This window comes from Taeniopygia guttata, chromosome Z (assembly GCF_048771995.1).
Source record: "Taeniopygia guttata chromosome Z, bTaeGut7.mat, whole genome shotgun sequence".
NCBI lineage: Eukaryota > Metazoa > Chordata > Aves > Passeriformes > Estrildidae > Taeniopygia > Taeniopygia guttata.
This window is the reverse complement of record NC_133063.1, coordinates 82,011,877-82,031,793: the sequence shown is the minus strand read 5'-3', so window position 1 is coordinate 82,031,793 and position 19,917 is coordinate 82,011,877. Positions and strand designations below refer to the sequence as shown.

Here is a 19,917-nt window from a genome sequence, read left to right as displayed (position 1 = left end):
CTCAAATCAGTACTCTTCCCATTGTGAGTCCATAAGTTCCAAGTGAGGGGGGATAACTCCTTCTCTCCAACTCCTGCCCAATGCTGACCATTCTCATGACCGGTGCAGATAGCAGACTGATGCTCAGCTCTCAGTCTGCCTCATCCCTGGAGCCCCTCCAGGAACTAAACAGTCTTCAACTTGTTTTGTAGCAAAGTGCTCCTTTTCCTGATGCAGGATCATTTGGTTTGTCCTTGCTGCGTTTCATGCTCCTCCCCACCCTGTCTATGTGCCTCCACATCATTGCTCTGCTCTAGAGCCTACTGATGGCAAAATGCAGGTTGGCACCCTCTGAACACCTGATAAGAATGGCTCTCTTCTAGTTGTAGATGAAGCTGTCAACTAAGAGAGACCTCCAGCTGCACTGGGCAGTTCTGTGTGTGGTACCAGCACCCACCTGGAGTGTGGCATTAGGTACTACCTCAGAGCTTGACCATCCAGCCAGTTGTTTTCCCACCTATGTACCCATCTGTCCCCACCATAGCATTTCACTTGCACCACGTGACATCAGAGCACTGTGGGTGCTGGCACTTCATCATAGCTCAGACAGCTCCCCTCCAGTCAATTCCACAGGGTGACACTACCAAAAGGCAGAAGAAACTTGCAGGGCCAGTGGCCTGCAGAAGAAACATATTCATGGGAGACTTGAACAATGCCAGCTATCAGTCCCTAAAGCTCCAGACTGAAATCAAGCCATGTGTTTGCTTGTTTGGCTCCTTCAGAGAAAAGCGTTTGAACGGTTTATTCTCTGCCATAGCAGACAAGGCACATAAAAATGGAAATTCGCTGCTTATATGCAAGTCCCTTGTTTTGCAAGAAAGGAAGGAGGAAATGTGAAATTTTGAGCATGTGTTTGAACAAGTCATGGAGATGCAGCAGAGACAGGCTCCTGTGTACCTCTTTGCCTGTGGCAGAGATAAGGAAGGACCTGGGTCTGGCAGGAGGCAAAAGTGCTCCTGTTAGGATAAGCAGTGATGGGGGGCCTGGAGAAAAGATAAGGACAGAACATGAAGCTGAATACCCACACATCTTGCAATTGCAAGGGAGTGTGAAGGTCTCCCGTGCCCCATAGGCAAGTTGCAAACCCCAGCATGTGTGGGACAAACACCCAGCGTGGTAAGGGCTGGGTTTACTCTCTTCAGCAGGGGCAATGGCAGCCGCAACAAGCATGCAACAAAACACTGCTTATGTGTTATCATGTATACATTTCTCCCATGTCTCTAACCACTTAACTCACACAATTGCTTAATTACAAGCAGAAATTCATGACTAATGATTAAAAATCTTATCAAGGAAGCACATTTCTTGCAAAGGCTTCAAAAACTAGAACAAGGCAGAGGCAGGTTGTGAGATGAATTCCTGAGAGCCAGCACAACAATCACATGCCTGTGCTTGGGCATGACAATTTGGCCACTTTGGAACAAGCAGAGATGTGCCAATGGTAGCAGACTGGGTCTGTCACCTGCCTTACTGTGAGCCCCTCAGGGACTGTGATGCTTACCCGAGCAAGGCTCTAAAACTGGCCCTGGAAAGGACAGGAGTCAAAGAAGGATTGAGAAGGCATTTTGGATGCTAGTTAGCAAATTCTCACTTAAATGAGACAGAGAACCTACAGGAATTGCACCTGACCTTCACACTAGCTGGAGCAGAAGGTTGTTATTAAAAGAACCAGTGAGAGGAACAGTGCAGTTATTCAATATAATGGGTCACACAAGCCTATATGTAGTTAAAAATAAAATCTATTACCTGGGAAAATCAGCTCAGATGACTCTACATCATTGAACCTACACTGCACCTCCTCTGGCTGAGCACCATTAAGCCCCACATCCTGCAGCTCTGCCAACCCACCCTAGCAGCTGCTCCCAAAGAATTGGTAACTCCCCAGAAAAGACAGGAATGCTGTGGCCCCACCGCTCCTTGCTGTCAGCACCTAGAAGCCACCATCCTACTCTGAATTGCATGTGGATCTGCAACCAACAGTGCTGAAGGCTGGCATCAGTGACATGACGGACATGCAGAACATGCTCTGTCCACCCCAAGCACCCGCACAACCTCTGCTTCTGCTGCCACAAAGGCAAGCAGTAGCCACCATGGCATTTCTGACTGTGAGGGTCCAAAATGGGAAGGAAATTGCAGAAGTAGAGTGTCCTGGGAACAAATTGGTGTCCCCATGAGTCAGGTTTGCATGGAGGAAATCTGAGGTCAGGACATTTCCAGCCCCAAGGGCTAATGGCCTCCCTACTGGGGCAGTACAGAAGGACAGTGTTGGGAGAAACCAGGTGAGTCAGAGGAAAGCCTAAGTCAGGTGAGTAGAGCCTGGCACAGCCCATTAGGGAGCAATCTCCAGGCTCCACAGAAGGGAGGCTGGGAGCTCCTTCAGCATTTCAGTGCCAACACTTTGCTTTGGCACTCCGCAAGTTACGCAGCCTCCTGTGCTGGGGAGCCTGGTCCTACTTCACTCAGGATCACTCCACACCTACTCCTCAGCACTGTGAACATTCACAGCACACAACATTTCTCTCCTGAAATGCTATTTGTTTTGTTTTTATGTTTTCTTCCCCCCCCTACTCTGAAGACTCACCAGGCACCATTCCTGTCAGTGCTGGAGTGGAGTAGCTGCCCTGTCCAGCAGGAGGGACGTGTGGAGGGTATCCTGGGAGGGTTGTACTTGCCAGCTCGCGACCTGAGGAATCAAACCAACAAATCACCACGTGAGCATTGCGACAAGCAGGCATGGTTTTACATCTCCCCAAACACCCAGAACACAGCCATGCATTTGTCATCACTGCTGTGCGAGGACCAGCGTGGGATTTCCAGCCTGGCAGGGATGGCAGACACAGTTTTGTTTTCTCTATAAGCTGCCACAAAGCTCCAATGAAGTGCAAGACTGGAAGGTGAAGAGCAGAGCTCTGCAGGGAGAGGAACACACCTGTCTGAACTCCAGCTGCTCACCCCTACTCCCAAATTCCTCCAAAGCTTAGATTTGTAAAGTCAAAGGCAGTGAAATTGGAAATAATACCAATCTTAATGACATTTTGCCAGAAAATTCCCCAGAAAATCACATGCACAGGCTGAGACTATTTGAGATCTAAATACAATGCAGGGCATTTCTTTTATCTCTTATTAAAACAAAAAACAACAACAAAAAAAAAAAAAAAAAAGAACACGAGGCATTGAAACATGAAGGCAGTTTAAAATATAGTTTATCACAGTGCCAGAAGAAGATTTAGATTTGCAGACACAGCCTGATGCACTTCTCTTTCCTTAGCCACAGAAACATGGGCTTTAGTCAAGTACCCACAGGACTTCCATGGAAATAACCCCACAAAAGCAGGCAGTGGGATGTCTTCCATCTCTCTCTGTCCCTGGACCAGTGGTCTGGGGTACCCCCTCTTTCTTCACCCTCTCCCAGACACATCTCCTATCACCTGCAAGAACATGTTTCTGCTGGCAGTGTCAAGACAGGAGGTCAGATATCATGGCTCACAAAGAGCCACAGAAGTGTTTGCTCATGGATGCTGCTCCCATGTGGAGGTTCTGGAGCTGTCACCATCCCTTCAGGCTGCTGCAGTGTGATTTTGGGTAAACCACTGTCAGGTGTGGCCACAAGAGACCCTCCAGAAGGATGCTCCTGTGATCTCATCAGGCAGGATCCAGCCCTCACCCCAGAGGAAATCCTGGAGCCCACTCATGGTCTTTGGGGCTCCCATGGCATCCTTGGACAGAACACTTAGCCAAGGAGAAGTTGCTTTCAAGACACCCTCAGGTGCCTGGTAGCATTGACCCTGCAACCCCATGGCTTGGTCAGCAGCTGGATGTAGGCTCTGCAATCCACTCCCACTGTGGATCATACTCACTACTCAGGCCTCACTTTAGTTCATGGATCTGCCTCTTAGACCCACTATCCTGGCTCTGCCACCACCTCTGCCAGCCTGCCAAGTGGCTCTTCCAAGGCCAGGGGAAAATGAGGGGTCCATCAGATCCAAAGCACAGCTCAGAGGCAGTGGCACTGCATGAGCCACTTAAATGAGCTGAGTGTACACCTCATTTAAGAGGAAAGGACTCTGGGCTGCATGAAGCACCTGGCCCTTCCACTCTTCCAACCTACAAGACAGGGACCACTCTTGAATCAGTCAGCTCCAAGATCATGTTGGGCTGAAACAACTCATTAAGAAAAATAAGGTTCCTTCCTTAAAAGGTAGCATGTTGGATGAGCAGCAGTTATGTGACTTCATTGATTTTAGTACTATTGACATGAAAAAAATGCACAGGTTCTGTTTTTTTCACATTATGTTCTCTAGGCAATTGTGTTAAAGACAGTGAACTTTTTTCAGGTCTCTAAGCTTGGAGAGATTGAAACTGAACATTTTTACAAAAGTAAAAACAATTCTTTTTAAAGTTTTTTGGTTTTTTTTTTTTGGGGGGGTAAAGATTTTGAGCCCAAATTTCATTTTGATCTAAAAATAAAACTTAAAAATCTTCATTTTTTCAATATCTTTTTAAAAAATGAGACTTCTTCTGATGAGACAAGAGACAGGTACACAAGTAATTGCAAATTGTGGCTCACAATCTCTGGGTCACGGCCACAAAGACTGCTTCCCCCTAGCCTCATATGAAGGGGTACATGCCAAAACTCTAGCATCACTGCAGTGATCTCTTAGCACATGCCCCACTTTCCTCCACACTCAGTCTCTGCAAATCACAGTGTAAGCTGTTCCTCTCAGGCCCTTTCTACAGAATATTTATGGTGCATTCACATCCTAAAAGAATTTAACATTCAAAACAATTGATTAATTTGCTCTCTAGTGCTAGAGAAAAGTCACGTCCCTTATGGAAGGGCATAATGATGAAGGCAGAAAATGGTTATTTTAGATTAAAATGTTCTCCCCTCATCACTGCCCTGCTTCCTTCTCTCCCACACAAAATTAAATGCTTTATGTCACCTCTACAGTCTGGAGAACACAAAGTATCTGCAGGCTACATAAAGTCAGTTTCAGAAGCTAAGTTTACCACCAGTGCTATCAGGGACTCAGCTAACGGCTGTCCCTAATGCAGACCAACATTTCACAGGCTGACTACTGCCATCTAGGAGTCCTCTGGAGACCCAGGAGGGAAATCAGGACTCCTCCCTTCCTTGGTTTTATAGTGTCACCACAGAATGACACAACACATGGGGTCCCAAAAGTGCCTTGACCTGTGGGCTAGTTCCCCCTCTCAAACTGCCCCACACTGACTACACCCCACTCCTCACTTTCCATAGCTATCATAAAAACCTTGACATTTACTTCAGTATCTTGAAATATTACAAATAATTCACTTTCTCCAATATTGTAAATGCAGGTGAACCCAATGGGAAGAAATGACGATGTCTGACTCAATTCAGAAGGCTGAATGATTTCTTTATTATAACTGTGTTAAAATACACTGATATACTATATAAAAAGGAAGATACTAAAACTACATACTACTTTCTCTGACTCCATCTCTAACTCTAACACAACTCATGACCCTCTCTGAGAGTCCAGCTCCAGGTGGGTTGGATTGGCCATGAGGCTCAAACAATCCTTACCAGAATCCAATCAAGCACTCACTACAGGTAAACAATTCTCCAAACAAATTCCACATAGGAAAAACAAAGAGCAGAAATAGAAATTGTTTTCTCTTTCATTTCTCTCTGTGCACCTCTATGAAGAATCCTGAGAGGGAGAGAAAGGTGCTTGCCACACTCCAAAGACACTGCTACACTCAAAATGACTAGAATCACTGTCAAGGGCACTGAGCAACATAACCACCACAAAAAACAGTATAACAAGTAGGATTTCTGCTCCTCAGTCAATTAAGAAAACATCACCCATGATCTATTCCACAGGTTTGGGCTGGTTTCCATTACATCCCATTTCCAAATGAAATGTTCTGTTATGTGTCAACAAATCTTCCCTGTAGGGTCCCCACAGCCAGGTCTCAGGAAGGGCCTGGCCAAAGGTGACCAAGAGCATAGCTGCAAGTGCTGCAATCCAACCTTATCCTGTCAATTCTATCCAACTTGCTTTCACCAAAAAAGAAAGACTGGAGCATCCCATTCTCTATGAGATTTTCCCCCAGTGCTGGCAAGCTTCAACTGCACTAAAACAATTTATTTAAGAGAAAAACACTGATCCACCTAGTACAAAGAGAGATTAAGAAGCAGCCTCTGCTCCAGGCTGTTCTGCCTTACACATACAGGCAAAGCATTCAAGAGGAGATTAACATCTACATTTTAGCAGTGGGCCACACAGACATAGGGACCTAGGTCCCTTCAAGACATATTTTTTTCTGATGTCTTTGTCCTGTGCTGTTTGAAGGTTATTTTAGATACCTAAAGTTAAAGATGTGGCAGAGATACCTCCTTGCCTAGCTGGGCTGGTATTGTGCAGGACAGGGCAGCTCAGCTGCCAGCTGCAGCCTATAGAGAAGCACAACTAGAGCACAGCCTAGCAGGTTTTCCCATGATAACCAACGGTCTTTTTCCCACAATTTTAAGCTCCAAGTACCAAAATACCTTTCTGAGTTTTTCCTACAGTGGTCTCCCCATGGAGAGGCTAGCAGCCCCAACAGCATTGATACCTTCAGTGATATCTGCTGACCTGAAACTGGCACACCCCCATGATACAAGGAGCACACAGCAGCTCTAGTGCACATTCAGCCTGGACCCTGCCATCTCCTTTATTGCATCACCTGCTCCAGACTGCTTCACCAGGATCCTTCAGGTTCCTGGTGAACACCTCCAAGGCAATGCTGACCCAACACCCATCTGATTTCCAGAGAGATAATGTCTTAGGGGGAGCACCAATGCTGTCATTGTGGAGAGTGGAGCAAACACCTCTGCTATGGACATCCTTGCATATGTCAAAGGCTCTGCACACAGAAGATAGTCAAAAAAAGTCCACCCCTCCATCCACTAGGAGCTGGCAACACTTGCAATTAAAGCAAATTATCATTTTGCAAAGAAAGTGTAAATAAGTAATTTTCTTCCATAAGAGAAATTTTGCCACCAGCTACAGGAGAGCTTAGCAGCAACTCCTGCACAGATGAAGCAAGCGTGCTTGGGCATCAGCAAATATCCCTGCTGCAGGATAAAAGAACTGGGGCAGAGAACAGCCTGCAGCAGTAAAGGACTCTCCTCTCTCCAAACCACAGTGCAAAAAAAAAGAGGGAGCAGTTTAGAAACATTCCTCAATCCACCTACCTTCTAAAAAAAATCAAAAGGCAGCAAAGAGCATTTCCAAGTGTGTCTTTGTACACTACTGTGTGTAAACGTGAATCCAATTAACTTCAAATTTAACTACTAATGAAATTATCTCATTTTGCTATCAGCTCAGCTCTCATCCATGGCAGTAATTAACCACTGGGGGTTGTCACTCCCAGACACATGACACAAGGACTCCCCCAAGCTCAGGTGCTTCAAACCCGTGCAGAATTCATTACTCTGACAGTGTGAAAACCCTTCACTTTCAATACCACAGGGCACCAACACATTTTTTTCCCTTTATCTAACAGATTGTCAGTAACAGTATGAAAGAAATGAGCCCACTGGACACGTAATTAATTACAGCAAAGGATACATCAGAAAATGTATGGGGTTCAGGTGGTGGAAGGGGGCTCACAAAGCCCCTTTACCACTGTCTCACAACCACCAGCAGGGCTGGTGATTTTCCTTTCCACAATGCACCATGGTCTGCACTGAGGGAAGCCAGGCCTTTGCCCCCTGCCCCATGCTCACAGCAGGTGTGTGATTGCCAGCAGCTCAGGAGCATGGTCAAGAATGAGGCAGTGCTCTAGGTTAATGGGGTAATGCCACCTCTTCAGAGTCAGAGGTTCAATAGGGCAGCAATAGTGAGAAAGTCAGTCCGGCAGCGCCGGTGAGTCCTCCCACTCTCCTTGCAGGTATCATTACAAGACATCAGACCATCTGAAATGGCTACCCAAGGTAGCACACACCCTGTCTGAAATTACACAAGGTACCACCCAGAACCAGAGACCAGCACTACCCTAGGCTCCATCTCAGGCATCCCGGCCGGAACCAGATCCTCACAGACCTGTCCAACCGCAGAGATCAGAGCCCTCCCCCCCAGATCCACACAGAGGCTGCTGCCTCACCTGACTCTTCCTGTCATTCCACAAAACTATTTTTGAAAATGCAGGTTTGCACTAGTCAAACTAGCAGTGAAGAGATGCAGTCACACCAGCCCCACAGAGCTGTGCAATAAGCTGGGCAGGTGCTTCCATCCCATTCAGTCTGAGGCTCTACAGCTCCTTGCCTGGTAGCATCTGTGTACAAGGAATCCTTATGCGGTTTTGTGCAGGAATGCCACGTAGCAGCTGCAGCAGGGGCACCAGCAGATTTGATAAACCACTTCCAGAAGGTCTCCCAGATGGATTAACTTGGCTTTAGACTGTGCTGTCTTCAAAATGACCTTGCATGGTCTCTAAGACTCCACATTGTGATGGGAGGAGAATGGCACTCCTGCTGTGGTCCGTTCCTGGTCCTGTCACATGGCTCCTCCCTTGTCAAGTGCCTTCAAACATCACTGCAGAGGTAGAGGAAGGGACCTGCACTGTTGCTGTTCTGCTGTTAGGACCCCAGAGGACTCCTGGCCCCAGGAGCCTGCACATGTTGCTCTCTCTTTGGTGGGCTTTGGCAGCCATCCTGCCGTACCAGGCATCTGCTACCCCAGATATGAGGAAGCTATGGTGCCTTACAGGAAGGGATGTCATTGCTCAACACCAGAAAAAAAAAAGTGATTGGCAGCGATGCTTTTTGGGATACCACTTTATCTCTGGGCAGTAAGCCCAAATTTCTAGCCAATTTCTGTGAAATTGATTACCAACATCGACTTTTATTCTGAAAAACCCCGTTCCCATGTATAAAAGCTCCCTTTCTTCTGTGAAGAACTTGATCATGATAACCTGATTGTTTCGACTGTTACCCCAAAGAAAATTTTTTTGTCAAATGCACAGCACTGTTATCAGGAAAAGACCTGATGAGTTTCATCAATTGGCTCTTGCTCCCTTTGCCACCTGGGGATGTGTGTGTATCACCCAGGATGTGCCCAGGGCAGCAGCATGGGGCATTGGAGTGCCCAAATAAGAGAAAAGCATGTCCTAAAAAAGCTATCTGGTTTTATCACACAAAAAATGCTGGTCCACAGCAGCAGCACACCCATTACTGCCTCAGGTGCAAAGCCTCTGAGCACTTGCCCCAACATGCAGTCCTGCCTAAAATTTGCTCAGATTCTGTATCCCATGGATGTCTGCAGTACAGCATTTCATGCCATTCCACTGGGAAAGGAGATGTCACCAGCACAGGACTCTAACACACTGAATCGCTGCTGTTAATGAATAACTCCCCTCCTGTGCTCATCTTGCTCTATTTGTGGACATCAAACCAGTGTGGTGTGCTTACTGTGATGAGTTACCTCTCCTGCACCTAATTAGAGGCAGATAAAACAGTGGTAACATACAGATCACCTGTAATGATTTTGCTGACTCGATTATTCTTCTGACAATTAGCTCTGGCTGCCAAAGCCTCACAGGAATGTCAAAGTCTACTTCCTACAAAGCAGGTAATGTCACAGGTATGACCATGAAATCAATAATGAGGCACAGCTCTTGCAGAGGGCATTCAGGTCAGACGGAACAGCCCTTAAATTAAACATTGATAAGCAGAACACAATTATCCATCATGTTTAAGTGCCTGCGTGAAATTAGCAGCCAGGGAATGGGAGCAGTGGGGGAAAGATTAGTGGAGGAGGTATTGAAATGCGCAGTGTCCACTGTGACTGGGGCTGCAAGGGCTCATGACAGTGGCACCATAATCTGCTATCAGAGCCATAAAATTCAGATTAAGCACACTGCACGGAAACAGGGGCTGCAGATGTGGGTCTGTTTTTCTCCTCATCTGCAAAGAGGCAGCAGATGTTTACAGGACTCCAAAGCAGCCTTTCATAGCAGGTGTCTCTTTTACTCTTTCCATTGGCCCAATTACAAATGCAGTGAGAAAGTACCCCCAGTATGTTTTCTCTGTGATTCCTAAGAAGGAGTCCTGGAGCTACAGAGTGCTCTGCCCTCAGTCCCATATCCTCTGGACAATCTCTTTTGTCCTGCTGCATAAAACTTCTGTTCCTTCTTCTGTGCAACCTATAAACAACTTAATATTCCAGCTAGTTAGGATACATACTTTTTAGGATTGCTAGGATGAGACAGTTTTTTTCTGCAGATCTGAGCTGCACCATTATCCACCATGGTCAAAGACCACCTGGCTCTCTTGTCTCTCCTGTAACACATGCTAGTTTAGAATTCCATGGGTTGATCCCTTCATTCAGTGCACACAATCACAATGTATTGGAGGGGACATCTGTGTGGAAAATAGGGAAAAATAGACCAGACAGACAACATCTTTGCAAGAACCCACTCTCACACTAATTCTTGTGTGGCCATATACTAAAATGCACCTGCATAATTTAGCCTTTCCCTGGCCCATGATAAATGACATCTTCAGACCTTGCAAGGTTTCTCCTAGTTGAGCCCAGATGGGGCTAGCAGGCCCACCACTGCTTGGGGCAGGGCAAAGCATGGCCTGGGTCTCAGGTGCTCACAGTTCTGCATGTGGAGGGAGGTGGGGAAGTGTGGGTATGCATGGGATGCATGGCAGAATCGTGGAGACGATCCCACCACATTACATTACACACCACTACAACTTTATCAGCTATCAAGGGACACCAAAAGGCAGGGAGGGCAGATGGAGGTCAGAGCAAGGATGATGAGGGAGGACACATGCTGGTCTGGATCCATTAAAACCATTTTTTGGGGCCCTTCTCCCCCCACACCTGCCTGGAGAACAACAGAGGAGCAACAGGTCACAAGCAGCATGGAGCAGCCTGCAGCAGCTGCAGCAGAACCCTGAAGAAGAGAGTTCTTTGGGGGAGGCTGCCTGGCAGAGTCTGTAAATCTCACACAGGTCCATGTCCCTGCACACCCACTGCATGCCTAAATCCTGGGAACTGCTCCCTTATTGAAGAACACAGTCCCTCCCAAAGGAGAGGCCAAACAGATGCACAATGAGGAGGAGGTGGCAGACCACAGAGGTCATGTCACGTTTGCCTTTGTGCCAGTGTCAGACAAGACCTTTAATAATGAAACCTTTACACTAAAAGACAGAAATGCCCTAAAAACTTGAATTGTGTAAACCTGGATTTTATGTAAGCAGAGAACTGTTCATTTGGCACTTTAATTCAAAAAAGGTAATGTGTTGAAAACATTCTGAAGATGCTAGAATAATTTATTTTCTTTTTAAAAAAGAAGTTAAATCTTATTTTCAATATTAAAATTACTTTGCTATGTAAAATTTAAGACAGTGAAGACTGATACAAAAGGTGTCACAAATACAGCCAAGAAGTACACACTGCTTTGGTCTGGTTTTACCTTATTTGGTACTTTCTGTTAAACTTTCTTCAGATGTGGAGTTTTTTAAGACAAACATTTTGTTTGTCTATTTGTTGTGGGTCTGGCTTTGGTTTTTGTGGTTTTTTTTTTTTTTTTTTTTGCTTTGTTTTGTTTTGTTTTGTTTTTGGGCTTTTTTTTTTTTTTTAATATGAAATAGACCTCCACAAAGTAAAAATCTTGAATATTGGATCTGCAGAGCCCTGCCACAGCCAAAAGGATGGACCTTCATGAGCTCAGCAGGGACCCACAGAAAAGGACACAGAGGCACAGGGACCCAATAGCCTAAGCTTGTATAAACCCCCACTGGTTCCACGTCCAGGGGTCAGTCCCTCCACCAGTTCGGCAGAGAAGCACCTTCACAGATATCAAGTTTCAAGAGCAGGGGAAGGCAGCTCATTCTAGCTCTGACAGGATGGGATCCTGTTGGTTGAGATCTCAAAGATGAGACTCTGCTTACATAACACTGAAACTGATGGAGGTATTCAACTGGGTTTCAGGTCTGGTCAAAGTTTCACTGGAAAACTGTTTGAAATTGGCTCCTCTTCCGCTTCTTATTTCCAAGGCTCACAGTGCAAGACAGGAAGAGCCAAAATTGCAGGCAGTTAGGATGTGGGAACTGCTGAAGCAGCATGAGGGAAGCCAAATGAGCTTCCAGAGGTTCTGGAAAAGAAATGGAGCAGGGAATGCAGACTGGAAGCATGGATGCACAAAGGTGTGTATAGGACAGAGACACACATGGGCTTGTCCTCCTGCTCTGGCCATACCACTGGTGCCAACTGTACTGATCTGCAGTTTTCAATATTTCAGAAGGGATTCACTGCACACCAAGTGCTCTCCTCAGCAATTTGCATTCATTTGAAAATTAGATCAAGTGTTGCCTACAAAGGCAAAAACCCCCATGTGTCTACTTATCTGAGAGACCAGTTAGCCTCCTCTGGTCAAACCGACATGTTTAAAGCGGAGAGAAAAGAAATCCCACATAAAAATAATGGGCTTACCATCATGGCAGGTCTTAGCCAACAAAATGTGAGTTTTTGGTTAAGTGCCATTCATCATGCAGTGTAATTCACAAGCAGCAATGAAATAAAGCATTGAAACAGAAATAATAAAACCAACTTTAAAGAGGTCAGAATTAAATAAATGCAAAAGAAACCAAAATCAAAAGCCAAAATATAAAATAACAATTCCAAAACAAAATACCTCTTCCTGCTAAAATGTAGGAAGTGCCAGTTTGGCTGTTTTTCTGCTGTTGAGTAACATGCTTCTGCATTTCATATCACCTCACATCCTAGGTCTGAACAGCCTTACACACCTCACAACCACTGCCACACTAAAGAAGGGGTTTTTTTCATTGCCTTATTTCTAAAATGTACTCTAGCCAGCATGCTACATGCAGGGAATGAAAGAAATAGGAGAATTAAACCACGCAATGAAACAGCTTTCTGACGAATAAAGCTATGGAGATTTTAGGCTCCATTTACTCCTCAATCTAATTTTGCCCTCCAATGCACATTATGTCTGAAATGGGATCTCTTGTGGTTTGATCAGTGCTCTTAACGCATGCAGAAGCAACATATTCCCTTTATTGTTGTTTTCCTTCTGCAGCACAGCAATACTTCTAATAAGAGCAGCACAGCAGGCTTGGTGAGACTGTCTCCACAGTAATCACTGTACTGCTGGAAAGATGTAGGATGACCAAGAGGATCAGCAGCATGAAAAGTTTGTGGTCTGGGGGATCCCTGTTCATGTAAATACACAGCTAGATGCTAAATACCCCAGAAAAATCATTAGGGGGACAGAGTTACCAAGAGATATTTCAATAAAACATTTTCCCTTTTCTTCTTTTCCGGTGTTTGGCTTTTTACAAATGCCCAGAAGATGTTTTCTAGCTTCTCTTTGCAATCAAGAAGACTGAAAGGAAACTACCATCAGTATGTCAAGAACTATTAACTCCTCTCACTGTTACCAGACTTCAGACAACTCCTTGGAGCTACAAGGGAAAAACCAAACAGTAGGACCTGTAGTATGAAAAGCAGCATTGTTACCATTTTATTGTGGTGGCATGGATGCTCCCAAAAACTAACGGATATGTATGGGATGTATGGGGAGAGGTGGCTGGCCTCTAGTCTCTGCCTCATCACAAAATGGAAATCCAGACTTAGTTTCTAACTCCACATGTTCAGCCCATTTAACAAACATTTCACAGTTACAAAAAGGGACATGACAGCCTGAGGCATGGTCCTGCACATTACTGGGGTCCAGAAGCCTTGGCTCAGGATGGTAGCTGTCCTGGGATCAGAGATGCTGTTCCCAAGGGAGGGCTTCCTTCAGCAGGGCTCAGATCTTCAGGATTTATCCCACAGACCTGCCTAAAAGAACTGGCTGTCCACAGACAACTCAGAGGGCTCATACCAGGCCATGCAGTCACCTCTGGGACCTTCCTAGGCACCAGGTAACTGTGTGAGGAAAATTGGAGATGGCCTCTGGACCACCAGCTGCCACCATGGCCACTTCATGAAGGACATCTAAAAATGCAGATAACCTAGCCAGCAGGAGCAGGGAGGTCATTCTGCCCCTATACTCAGCACTGGTGAGGCCACACCTCAAGTGCTGTGTCCAGTTTGGGGCCCTTAGTTTGGGAAGGACGTTGAGATGCTCAAGTGCGTCCAGAGAAGGCAACGAGGCTGGTGAGGGGCTTGGAACACAGGTCCTGTGAGGAACAACTAAGGGAGCTGGGGTTGTTTAGCCTGGAGAAAAGAAGGCTCAGAGGTGACCTGATCACTCTCTACAACTCCTAAAAGGTGGCTGTGGCCAGATGAGGTTGGTCTCTTTCTCCAGGCAACAACTGACAGAATGAGAGGTCACAGCCTCAAGCTGCATCAAGAGAAATACAGGTTAGATATTAGGAAAAGGTTTTCCATGGAAAGAGTGATAAAGTACTGGAATGGTCTGCCTGGGGATGTGGTGGAGTCACCATCCTTGGATGTGTTTAAAAACAGACTGGATGTGGTACTCGGTGCATGGTTTAGTTGAGGTGTCAGGGCATGGGTTGGACTTGATGACCTTGAAGGTCTCTTGCAACCTGGTGATTCTGTGAGTCTGTGAATCTGTGATACCCCATCCACTGTAAGTGGGGTTGCCACTACCTGGGATATGCTGTGCTGTGGTTGCTGTGATATGAACTGCATGAAAAGGCCTTACTGGTATAGGCACTGCTCCAGAGCATCTGTATCACTATGATATGATATGATATGATATGATATGATATGATATGATATGATATGATATGATTATATGATATGGTATGATATGATGATATGATATGATATGATATGATATGATATGATATTATGATATGATATGATATGATGATATGATATGATAATATGATATGATATGATATGATATGATATGATATGATTGATATGATATGATATGATGATGTGATATGATATGATATGATATGATATGATATGATTGATATGATATGATGATGTGATGTGATATGATATGATATGATATGATATTATATTATAAGATACATTACGTCATATCAGGAGGGGCAGGGCAGCCCATCTCCTCCTCCCAGCCTGGCAGCTAGGGTGACACTGCGCCCAGGTCTGGGAACTACATAGGGTGGCCTGGAGAGGGTACTAGAATCTAGGTAAGCCTTCAGGCTGCAGAGCCCTGGGCCCCTGCCATGTCCTGGTGGGCTGGGATGATCCCAGTTTCATGATTCCCAGCCATGTGTGGGAAAGCAGGTAAACTGATCCAGCCGAGCAACCAGGAGAGAAGGAAGGACATGGCTTTCCAGGGACCTTGCAAAGAACAGCAGTAACATCCAGAGGGCTTTTGGGAGCAGCAAGTGCAGAAGGAGAAGCCCAGACAGCACGCAACCCTGACTCAGTGGGAATCACTTTGGTCCCAAGCCACACCCTTGCACCCCTTGCCAGCACCCAAAGACTGGTGATGCTCTGGCAGATCATGCCACTGCTCAGGGCCACAGCGTGTCCAGCCAGGCTCAGTGCAGAACTGCTGTGCTAGGGGTTGCCAATGCTCAGCCAGATGCCAGATGACCCGAGGCTTCACTGTCCTACCTGCTCCTATGCAGACAGCACCTCCCCAGGCAAGGGAGACCTGGCAATGCTGACATGGGTGAACACGACCCAGCAGCCTGCTGGTGCATCCAGAAACGGGAAGAATGAGTATATTGACAACTGGTTATTCATCTTGCTACATAAGCAGAGAGGAAAAGAAAATCCAACAGCTTCCACCAGTCTGTTTTGAAGTGACATTAAACCACTAAACCCATGCTGAAATTTTTCATCTCACAAAGATCAATATTTATGATCTGCATCTGGAATTCATCTGAGATGGAGGCATTTCCAATCCAAGCATCATTGTTAATGTCATGAGTGGTTTTTCTACTCTTAACAGAACAAATATGTACACCCTGAATTATTACATCTTAATTAGGGTTCAACAAAGTCCAAGTCAACAACCTATATGCTATTTTTATGATATTTAAGTAATGCTTTTATTATCCTGGAATAAGATGAAAAGCTGAAATCAGGCACTTTACCTAGATTCTGTGATGGAAATAGTGAAGCTATGGAAATGTTGACACACTGGGGTTTCAGTATTTTCCACCAAATATTCTCAGTTGTCATGTTTGAAATGTTTTACTCTCTTTGGCTGAAGGAACTTGAAACATGTAATTTGAAATCCCTTTGAGACAAAATTGCATTGTTCATCTGGCCCCAGCAAGCAGCAGAACCAAATTAGTACTTCCAAGTCCCACCTCTTGCCGTGCTTTCTAGTGGGTGGATAGCATCTCATAACATAGTGAGATTTGTATCTCAGCTGATGTACCATGTAGTTAAAAAAATAACAAACGTGTGGATTGCTTTATGGGAAGCATCCTCCAGTGAGTTCAGACCAGAGAACAGAAGGGATTGTGGAAAGGGATCTTGCTCCAAGCCCCATGTGATATTCTCCTTCTGCCACATTAAAGCAGGGCTGAAGCAATCCATGAGTGCAAGCACCAGGATGAGGGGATGCCATAGGGATGGGAACCATGGGACATCTCCACCCATCCCAAGACCTGGGGGCTGTGCAGCTTGCCTGGGTCTGGGCGAGACACTTGGGGCTTGCTTGATCCTCAGCCATTACTCTTCAAGTGAGAACTCTCAGTTCACAATTTGACCTGCCTGCTCCTCAGCTGAGGACAGCGACTGTGGACAAAAGCAGGACACAAGAGTGACCAGGGGGGTCCCTGGACAAGAGTGGCCATCATGGTGTCAGAATTTATAACTGTATTAAATGGCATGACAGTTGGCCACAATAAATCAGCTTCCCTTCTTCACAAATCACAGACAATAAAAGTTTGGCAGTGAAAGTAATTCATCATCATAAAGACCTGAGACGTTCCAGCCTTCAATTTCACTTACATTCTCAACACACCAGAGAGGAGTGTCAGAGTTTTAGGGGGGAAAAAAAGACGAGGAAAGAAGAAAAGGGAAAATAATAAAAAGAAAATATGAAGAAAGATTGGGTAGGAATAATTACAAAGATCAGAGAAAGTAGCACATTCAGGACAGCACCTTGGATGATGGGGGCAGAGCTGCTCTGTTCTCTGCAAGGTGTATGTGATGCTAAGCAAAGCTGATGTGCCCCTACCACCCCTACCTCCCCACTCCACAGGGAGGAGAGACTGGGACAGTGTCCCAGAGGAATAGCCAAGTTTCACACTCGCTCTCCTCCTCTCCCAGACCTGTGGTGCCACCGTTGATCCCTGCTACCTACAACCTCTTTATGCCAGGTAGTGGGGACACAGGAATGACAGGGATGACAGCAGCTAGCACTGGTGGAGCACCATGCCCACAAACATGACGGTGCATTTCCCTCCATAAGGACTGCAAATTCATTCTGTATCCACCCAGCAGGAGGGACTTCCCCTGCTGCACCAGAGGCCAGCTGCAGCCAGAAGAGCTCAGAACAGCCACTACAGAAAGGGAGCATTTTGCTGAGGGTCTGCAGGCAGTGTCTTGCAGAGGAAAGCACAGGAGTAGCTCTATGGTCTACAAACCCTTGGGTGACATGATGCACAGGAGCAGTGGCTTTCCATCTCTCCAAGGGGTCAAGCACAGGGGACAGGCACTCCTGCCCACCACATGCTGGTCAGGGCAGGGAGACAATATCACACAGCACCACAGAGCTGCTTTATCCATGTCACAGGAGGGCCCAATAATATCCTAGTCATGTGTTAAGAATTTAAGATCATGCCTCATTAAAACCTGAGTTAATATCAAGACCTGAAGGTAATGAAGTCCCCAGAAGAGATGGATAAAATCTGTCTCCTGAATAGCGAGGATGCAGCAGTGCATCCCCAAATCTGTTAAGTGAACCCTTATACAATGGACAAGGTGCACCCGGTCAAAAGATTTTAATCCCACCTCTGCATGTTCCTAAGATCTGATGTGACTTCTGCAGCCTTGCACATCCTTACAGTGGAAGGCCACAGCAGCTGTACTTCTTTTGGTCAAACATTTGACTACGGAATGAACACTGGCTTTCTAGAGCAAACAAAGCCATTGGGATGCTCTAGGGCAGTACATGAGGATTCATGGAGCACCTCTTGGTATGGCCTCAGCAGCTGCAGGTTGCAGAAGTGTGGTCTGCAACCCTGTACCCCGAGATCATGGACCATGTGTGATGTATGTCCTGTGTGCCCTTATTACTGCCAGTGTTCCCTTATTCCTATCATGACAATCCCCAGTGCAGCCCCACAAGGAGAGATGGACAATGCTCTCCAGAGAGCTCAGGGGCCAGATGCAGCTTTGTCATCCACACTAGGCTGGGCAATGCCCTGGCTCCACAAGATTCATAGTCTGCTGTGATTCAGTGCCCACACCAGACAACTTGGCTGTCTCTGCATCAGCATGGGGGCAAAGCTGGAACTGGTTGCATTTGGGACTGCCTTTACTGGCTAGCATACACAGCTCAGGCAACAGAGGACACAATTTTCCTGTGTGAACAGCTACCAGACCTCTTCAAGGCTACACCAAGGCCTGGGAATAGCTTGCGTCCATATGCCATATAACTATATTAACAAGGACAGAAGGACCAAAAGCAAGGCCTCTGTTTAGCAACGAACACTGATTTGCTAACAGTCTTATCCACAGCCCCCAGCATCATCCCCACCTCTTATGGACCTTGCAATTAGTGCACCTGTAGCAGCACCTGCTGCCTCCCCACCATGCTCTTCCACACACTACATACTCTTGCAATCTTTAAGTCTCAGTGGTCAAGGACCATCCTTCCCCCAGGAGGATGCTTACATCTGGGGAGACCACAAGTTCTGGACCCAAAAGTGCCAGGGATGAAGACAGCTGGGGAGGGGATAACCCACACATCTCTCTTTAGAAGGATACTGCTTGTACATGAGCCTTTTCCAGAAGTTAGTGCTCTAAAAAAGGTGCAATATCATCACAGGGCTGAGCTCAAGAATTTCAGATCGTTGTAATGAATGTAGAATGAAAAGAAGGAAAATTCCAGAGGGACCCCAACACTCCTTTTACTCTTTTTACTGAAGTTACTTTTGAGCCACATCTGTGTGAAAATCCCAAGCCAGGTGTCAAGTCTGTGGCAGCACAGGCAGTCCACATCCCTCTTGATTCTTGTGGGATTTCCACAAGTGATATTCCTCACTGCTGGTAGATGTGCCAATTCTATCAAGCAGCTCAGAGCCAGACAACTTGTATTTTGATGAAGTGCCAGTGGCATTTTTCTTTTTTTCTACTGCATTTTTCTTATTGTGTATTTTTTAATTACAGGTCAACATTTTTATGAGTAATTACATAATACCCAAAATTCACACTTTTTTGCCTTAATGTAACATGAAATCATAAAGAGACAATGGTTCATTACAAAAAAACCTTAAACCAAACAAACAAAACAAACAAAAAAACAGCAAACAAAACAAAATGAGAAAACCCTGTAGGCCTATAAAATATCTATTCTTGGCTAACACGGTGTTTTCCAGGGACAGAACTGCAGGAAGAGGTCTTTCAAAGAATAGAGAACATAAGCAAAAACTTTCCTCAAAAGATACACTGCAGCATTATTAAAACATTACTTCAAATACTTTACACTTTTTCTTTATTTTACAGTTTTTCTTTCTTGAGTCATCTTAAGTCTCATCTAGATTTCTCCTAGATTTCTCCTAGATTAAAAAAAAATTAAATAATACTCCCACTTCTAGGGAATAGTACGAGGCGTGAGGGCACAGCAGACAGCAAGTAGCCTCCTGGCATGCTCTCCATTGCTCAGGGGTGCACAAAGATCCAGAATTGTATCTTTTATTATTTCCTCTACTCATTTCCCAAAACTACTGGT

The 19,917-nt window shown here is 45.6% G+C and overlaps 1 protein-coding gene across 3 annotated transcripts in view; it reads right to left on the bottom strand.

Moving 5' to 3' along the window:
• PAX5 (paired box 5) overlaps nt 1-19,917 on the bottom strand; it is a 138,441-nt gene that overhangs the window by 34,424 nt on the left and 84,100 nt on the right. For all 3 annotated transcript variants that reach the window (XM_072922207.1, XM_030258101.4, XM_002192827.5), the window contains one exon: nt 2,621-2,722. In XM_072922207.1, coding sequence (XP_072778308.1) covers nt 2,621-2,722 — 102 coding nt within the window. The remainder of the gene's footprint in view (nt 1-2,620; nt 2,723-19,917) is intronic.